Source organism: Penaeus chinensis, chromosome 41 (assembly GCF_019202785.1).
Source record: "Penaeus chinensis breed Huanghai No. 1 chromosome 41, ASM1920278v2, whole genome shotgun sequence".
In the NCBI taxonomy this organism is placed as follows: domain Eukaryota; kingdom Metazoa; phylum Arthropoda; class Malacostraca; order Decapoda; family Penaeidae; genus Penaeus; species Penaeus chinensis.
In genome coordinates this window covers 5,928,760-5,936,259 of record NC_061859.1, presented here as the reverse complement: position 1 = coordinate 5,936,259, position 7,500 = coordinate 5,928,760, and the positions used below count along the sequence as shown (strand labels likewise).

Sequence of the window (7,500 nt, the reverse complement as noted above, 5' to 3'; positions counted from 1 at the left end):
ACTCAAGGTTTCCACAGCTTGAGTAAACCTTCTTCACTGAAAGTGGCCAACAAGTTCTGATGTGGATGGTGACACATACCAATCACAGACTGCTCGTGGACCTGAAAAATAAAAGTTTACATAGATGAACAAAGTTATTTATAACCTATTTCAACCTCTAGTATAAATGCCTTTATGTCATCTTGAACATCAATTTTTCCATTCTATCCATGACTTTTGAAACATACTTCTAAAACATGGTATAAATTATGCAAGATTGTTTAAATATGGCATTTTTTTTTTTTCCACATTCCTTGTAAATAACATATAGCAACTATCCTTTACTAACCCCTGATTAAGCAAAAACTTTGCAAACACTATAACAAAATGCTGAAAAATGAAATATTAAGTGTCATACATTTATTTAATGATTTATTTATATATTTATTTATTTATTATACATACAGACATACTTTAGTGCCTGGTTGCAAGCTATCACTGAATCATCATGGTTATGTCATCAGTGCATACAAATTGATCTATGTTTGCTGAATATACTACAGGAATTACCATTTTGATTTCAGTAACCCTCTTGTGTTCAAATAAGTAAGTTTACTTAAGAGATATGATTAGCACACACACACAAACAAAATAATAAATAAATATGTAAATAAATCAATAAATAAATAAATAACTGTTATAAACATTCAAACACTTCCTCCTGATGACTTAAAATTAAATTTGAACACATTCCTAAGCTATTCCTCACAGTAGTCCACATGTCAACAATCTAAACTTTAGGCAAAAAAAGAGACAATGTAAATCCAAAAACAAGTTCTAGACAAAAGTACCTCTCAAATGTTAGAGAGAGAAAATGGGAAAGGTGGTCTCAGGAATAAACACAAAAATGGTTAAATTCATAAAGAATACTTACATTCAAAGTTCTCTCTAGCTTGCCTGTAGAAGTAGAGAAGCAGTATAACACCTGATCCTCACCAACACAATAGATCCACTCTCCACGAGGTGACACGACACATGATACGAAGTCACCACCCTCTCTCTTACCTGAGGACAGTGACCTGACTGTCTGGCCCTGAAGGAAAAGTAGAATTATAACAAGCCCATAATATGATGGGTGGGAACCTGAGAACTTAGCAATTAAGATTAACCAACCTTATGTGAACAAGAAATAACAAAAAACTAGTATACAGTTCCAGAAAGCAATCTTTGGTGCTATTTAAGAAAAGAAATGCATTAAAAATTTTGATATATGATTCTGAAACCCAACAGCAACTCTTGTACACAGCAATCTCCCTAGACTTTAACAAATGTGTATAATGCAGTTATTGAGGTAATCTGTCTTGTAAATGGTTCACACATCTGATAAGGCTGTGAATCTACTAGTGTAGATTACCAAATAAAGATCTCACAACAAAACCTAAAGATTAACAGATTATTTTCTTAGATTATAAAGTCTCTCTCACACAAATATAACTTACAAAATACTTACTTGCATGTTCATAATAGTCACAGTGTTGGACCGATTACACACTACGATGTGGTCTGGGTTCTTGGGTAAGATGTGGACAGAGAATACTGGAAGATCCACTGAGGTCACACCAGCCAGTGACTTGAAGGTAGCTATACATTCTGTGGTTTTGACTGACCAGACTTTGACAGTACCATCTGATGATGCACTATAAAAAAAATGAAAATCAGACACATATTAACTATAAGAAAATGAAGGAAGAGACAAAATAAAGAGATAAAGAGGAGGAAGAGGAAGATATGTAGAAAAAAAAAATGGAAAGAAAGCCAGAGACTGAAAAAAAAGGAGCGAGAAGGAGAAAGAGAATACTAACCCAAATAAAAATATAAATTATCAAATACCCATGAAATACTGGTGTTACAGTTACAAGATTGACTGCTTACTTTACAATACTACAACCACACATGAAATAGTGATGTTAGTTACAAAATTGGCTGATTACTTAGCAATACTACAAACACCCATCAAATATTGGTGTTACAGTTACAAAACTTAAATACCCATGAAATAGTGTTACAATTACAAATAGAGCCTCTTTCTTTGAGATACTTCAAATTCCCATGAAATAGTGTTACAGTTACAAATAGAGCCTCTTTCTTTGAGATACTTCAAATTCCCATGAAATAGTGGTGTTACAGTTCCATATAAAGCTGCTTTGCTAGGGATATGGTAACTGTAAAATTAACTTCAGAACATACTTTTAACACATTGGATCCAGATGAATGTTCACATCACCTGCCCCTCAAGTCAAATTTTTTCCTGACATCATCCAGATTGTAAGGGTTAATATATGCACTCACCTGATTATATTGTGTCCATCTTGGGTAAATGTGGCTTGGTTGACAAATGAAGAGTGACCGCGAAATTCCTTTAACGTCTTTCCAGATTTTAATCCATGTATTCTGCAATGGGAACATTACTTAGATTACAAATGATATGGCAGCAGGATAGTGCAATCCAATGCTAAACATCATGTAATAGAATATATTCAAGATAATAAAAGTTCTCCAAGATGAATGAAAGCAAAGAAACAATTTTTTGATATAGTAAAACTAACAAACCCAAGAACAAGTGTTGTTACTTCAAAATCACAAAATTCTTAGACCCAGGAATTTACCTGAGTGTGTTGTCAAAGGATGTGGACAAAACTTGACTGTTATCTTTGTTGAAGGCAAGGGATGTTACACCCTCAGAGTGAGCACGTTCTACCTTCCGCAGGCACTGACCTGTACTGACACGCCATACCTATAAAGTGCAACAAGAATGAATGTACATCTAAGAACACAAATCTTTTTGCAAACTTGACTTATAGAATATCAGTTTCCAAAAGATGAAACTACATGCTCTAATACTACTTGATACTGTTCACTTTATCATAAAATACAATTTTCCTTACATCAATTTGTGTGGAAAAATATCATTTTCTTACTGACCTTAACTTGTCCTCCCTGAGAGCCAGCAGACAGCATTTCAGAATCTCTGCTGAAGGCTAAACTCAGTACAGCAGATTCCATCATCATGTACGAATCTTTTTCTTGGTACTTTAAATCCTTACGAATTTTACCTGAAAAAGGTGACTTATTAATATGGTGGTGATAAATACCTAAAATTCAAACAACACTGTATTTTCTTATCCTTTTTCACAATAACTAAGTAGCTTACAAAATGTAACAAGATTTTTCAAATCTAAATTTCATTCCACAAATCATATTACACATGGATATAAGACACTTTTCAAGTCAAGTGGTCTGCATGTTCTTGTGCACTTGTCTGTATGTATGTGTATGTGTGAGTCTATGTGTCTGTAAAAATGTGTAAATATCCTCAACATTAGGATTCTACTGCAATATTGATAAAAGGAAAAAATCTGTTCAGAAGGGAGTTAGTTTGTAAAATAAAAAGAAAATATATACTGTAACAACAATGGAAAATTATGTGTTCTTTTATATATGCATTTTTGAGATCAGTGAAATAGAAGAAAAAGAGAAAAGAAGTATGAAATCATTTTCATAATGATAGCATCAAAGAATACTTACAGAGAGGACCAACTAACATTAAAAGACATATCTACAAGTCAACTGCAGTTCAAAGTAAAGTGAAAAAGGATATTTTTCTTATATGTTTTGCATCAACTGGATGATCTTGGTCTGAATGGTCATAAAATCAACAAAACCAGGGTCTTACCTGTGGTGAAATTCCATACTTCTATAATGCCATCAAAGCTGCCAGTGACAAGGTACTGTCCATCAGGACTGAAGTGCGCACTCTCTACATGTGCTTTTTGTGGGAAACGGATAAATCTTGCCAGCTGTGTGGGTACTTTCTCCTCCTCTTGCTCCCTCATGGCTGCCTTACCTCGGAACAAATCAATCTGGGTACCTGCAGAAAAAACAGACTTTTTATATCAGGCCTCTAAAGCTTGATTAAAACATTATTATGTTCAATGAATTACTTAATCATTTACAAGTTTAATCAATTGATTCATTAATTCACTGTCACCATGTACATATGCTTTCTATTGTGGTTTTGTTTTCCTAACCAAAAACTCCAGGCCACCTGAATCACTGAGTTGGCTAAGGTACATTACAGCAAATCTATCATAAAATAAGTTTTCAAACAAGTCTGGAAAACTGTATCTCTACATGAGGATACATACATATGTATACATATATATGTATACATATGTATGTATGAACACATATGTATGTATGTATAGATATATATGTATATGTATATGTATATGTATATGTATATGTATATGTACAAATACTAATTTTACTAAATATTTGTAGAACCATTAAGGTCACACTTGGTGTAGCAGCTACCTAAGTAAGGTGACACTGTTTGATAAGGTCAGATTTGACCGACCCCAGATACAGCACATCCTGAGTTGCCAAATCTTAAGAAACAAAACTGTAATTGTACTGTTTTTCCTTTTACATGAGTTTTTCTAATATACTGATGAACATTTTTATAAAACTTAATGATGATGTTCCCTAGAGTAGGGGCTTTGTCCATGTACAGCTATATTAAAATTCTTGGTTTAATAAAGGAATTATTCTATGGATAACAAAGGATTCCGAAAGGCATCGTTGGGTGTAATAAGGTGTTGGCTTTGAATGGCGTCCAGTTCAGTGAAAATGTTAACAAACATAAGATAAAATTGAATGGACAGTGTGTTACCTTTCCGAACATGTACTTTGAAAACTATAGTCAAAGTCACATCTTGAGGCTCACACTCCAGCCAAAACTCGACTACAAACTACATTTTACACAAAATCACGCATATTGTCATTAAAACAAATGTTAAATTAAACCAAAAAAACTGACCAGGTGGCAGAAGACCCTGATGCTGCTGCCACTTGAGGGCCTGCCCAAGGAGGGCTAAGAGACGAGATGGTGGCACGACTGACACTTCGCCTGCCAGGGCTGCTGCGATTGCTGCCCTCCTCCTCTCCTTTGTTACTCCTTCAGGATATGCTTCTCGAGGATCAAAATATGAACGGGCTATCAGGTTCTCCAAATGGACATACCTAGAAAGAGGGTATGAATATAAGAATGGAATTCATATTCATTAACCTGAAGCCACCAGGGATTCCATGTATGTACATGACATACTGTAACACACTGAAGTTTATTTCATCAATTGTCTTTACACATAGATGGCTCAACAAGTACTTAGTCTCCAATGAGCCAATTACAAGTACTAACTATCTCACCTGTTTACCCTTTTCCTTGATTTTTGGAAACATTTTCTGGTATCTTATATTACTGTTAGTCATATCCATAACACTATAATAATTATAATGTCTACAGTAATAACAACACTGATATTAATAGCATTAGGAAAAAAATATTTTCCTATAAACTCAAGGATAGTTGAAATCAGGTGACATCACAAGGTCTACTAATTAACTCCCTTGTAGCTGAACCCTTGTAGAGTCATCCATGTGTAGAGACATTAACCAAAACAATATTACCGCGAACACTACATTTTCCCCAGCAACACTGAGTTAAACAATTTCCAATTTGAAATTGTAAATTTAAAGACAACAGCAAAACAGTCCTCCACCACTAATTCCTTCCTTTCAAATACTGTAACTAATATTTATCAAGCAATACATATAGTCTAATATAAATCTGAATACATCAAATAATATAACTGATATGTATCAAGCTATATAAAATACAAATACAAATACAGAGTTTATACACCCATTCCAAAATCCACTTTTTTTTTCTTTTTTCTTTTTTTTTTTACCTTTCTGGTACAGTCTGCTTCAACATAATAAGGGGATCTGTATTTCGTAGCACTGACTTGGCAGCTCCCAACTCTCTCAGTTCTATCAGCTCCAGAACAACCTGTTGATAATATTTTAGGAAATTCAGATGCCCAAAAACAATGATAATAGTTCATAATTTTATCAATGTATTATAAAAATTAAAATATGTGTGTGTGTGTGTGTGTGTGTGTGTGTGTGTGTGTGTGTGTGTGTGTGTGTGTGTGTGTGTGTGTGTGTGTGTGTGTGTGTACATATATATTTTACAGTGATAAAATACACAGCACTGTAGCTACTTATTTTCTTAAACAGAAGATATGTTCCATGTCTCTTTTTACTTTCTCACCTGCTCATATAAGTCAATGAGTTTCTTGTCTGGGAGTTTCAGTGTTTGGATTGCCTTGAGCACAGTATCCCAGTGACCCTGATTGATATCTGCCATGAAGCTCTCCACGGAGTCCACTGTGTTGAGCGTGATGGAAGTTTCCTCCTGAAGAGCTCGTAGTGTTCGTGTCAGGTTATTTTCCTTTAGGTACTGTTGGATCAACCTGATCACACTGTAATCACAGAGAAATGTATTAATGTTTAGCAACTATATCTATACCTAAATAGTAGGACAACAAACAAATTCACTATTCTAAATAATAATTTTTCTGAGTGTTAATACCTTATTCTAGAAACTTATGACAGCTTTATTTCATGTCCTTAATAACTGAATTGGGGTGTGCATAGTTATTGCAATAAAAAAAAAAATGCAATCAACCTTTTCTTCTCCACAGCTCCTGTTACAAATTGCAACAAGACTGCCTTCACTCTCTCAATAAATGCCTCATGTAGTGCTTGTCAACCTGTTTCTTGTGGCATTATAAAGATCTGTCACCAGATTCAGCAAAATAATAAACGTAAAGTTACATGTTGCTTTGCCTACTAAGTCATGTATTTCGTAAAACGAAAATAATGAATGGCAGTATCAAACTTACACAGGTTAGGTTTAGTTAAGGTTTCTGTAAAGTCATGAGTTTGTACAAGACTGAATGGAATAAGATCTTTTGAATATACCAACCACTCCCCCAATTTTCTGCTTAAGAATGTCTACACCCCCTAAAATTTACATTTTCTCAGAGGAGCTATGCATAGCCATTTTATTACTAATAAACCTGGTATATGCATATGATGATTATTTCTTAGATAAAGTAGTTTTAATCTAAGGAAACCAACTATTGATATGAGATTTGTGCCATTTGCACATCTGCATCTACTAATAAGACTCCATCACCTATATTCTTGTACAAAAACTGCAGACCCCCCTGGTACTATCACATTATATAAGGTACCAGTCTACACTCTGTCTTGAGCCTCCAGGCTAGTACAGTGGTAATGTGCTGGCCAGCGGTTCGTGCCCCGCCCAGGCGCGAGAAGTTGCAATTGTAGCCTGGAGGTTACTGCTGTGGCTGGGCACTACGGCGGGTAAGGACTAAGCCAAGTCAGCACCAGCTGACACACATTAGCGAGTCGACATTAGTCGACACAGGCCGGGCTCCCCTCATTGGCATAGCCCGGGCGAAGCTCAGCTTCGCATATAGGACTTATCCTTACTCTGTCTTGCCAGAATATATGTGGAGGCCACAGTGACTGCTTGATGCCACACTCCTCTTACTAGCAGCAGCCATGGAACTTCAATACAACCCCTTA

At 35.2% G+C, this 7,500-nt stretch overlaps 1 protein-coding gene across 1 annotated transcript in view; it reads right to left on the bottom strand.

Annotated features, from left to right (window-relative positions):
* The window catches only part of LOC125047502 (WD40 repeat-containing protein SMU1-like), an 8,814-nt gene that overhangs the window by 329 nt on the left and 985 nt on the right, over window positions 1-7,500 (bottom strand). The window contains exons 2-11 of the mRNA XM_047645741.1: window positions 6,155-6,365; window positions 5,790-5,890; window positions 4,859-5,061; window positions 3,713-3,907; window positions 2,962-3,092; window positions 2,646-2,773; window positions 2,329-2,430; window positions 1,490-1,676; window positions 914-1,072; window positions 1-101 (exon numbers count right to left, since the gene is read on the bottom strand). The exon at window positions 1-101 is cut by the window's left edge and continues 329 nt beyond it. Of these exons, the coding sequence (XP_047501697.1) occupies window positions 3-101; window positions 914-1,072; window positions 1,490-1,676; window positions 2,329-2,430; window positions 2,646-2,773; window positions 2,962-3,092; window positions 3,713-3,907; window positions 4,859-5,061; window positions 5,790-5,890; window positions 6,155-6,365 (1,516 nt within the window). The 3' untranslated portion in view covers window positions 1-2. The remainder of the gene's footprint in view (window positions 102-913; window positions 1,073-1,489; window positions 1,677-2,328; window positions 2,431-2,645; window positions 2,774-2,961; window positions 3,093-3,712; window positions 3,908-4,858; window positions 5,062-5,789; window positions 5,891-6,154; window positions 6,366-7,500) is intronic.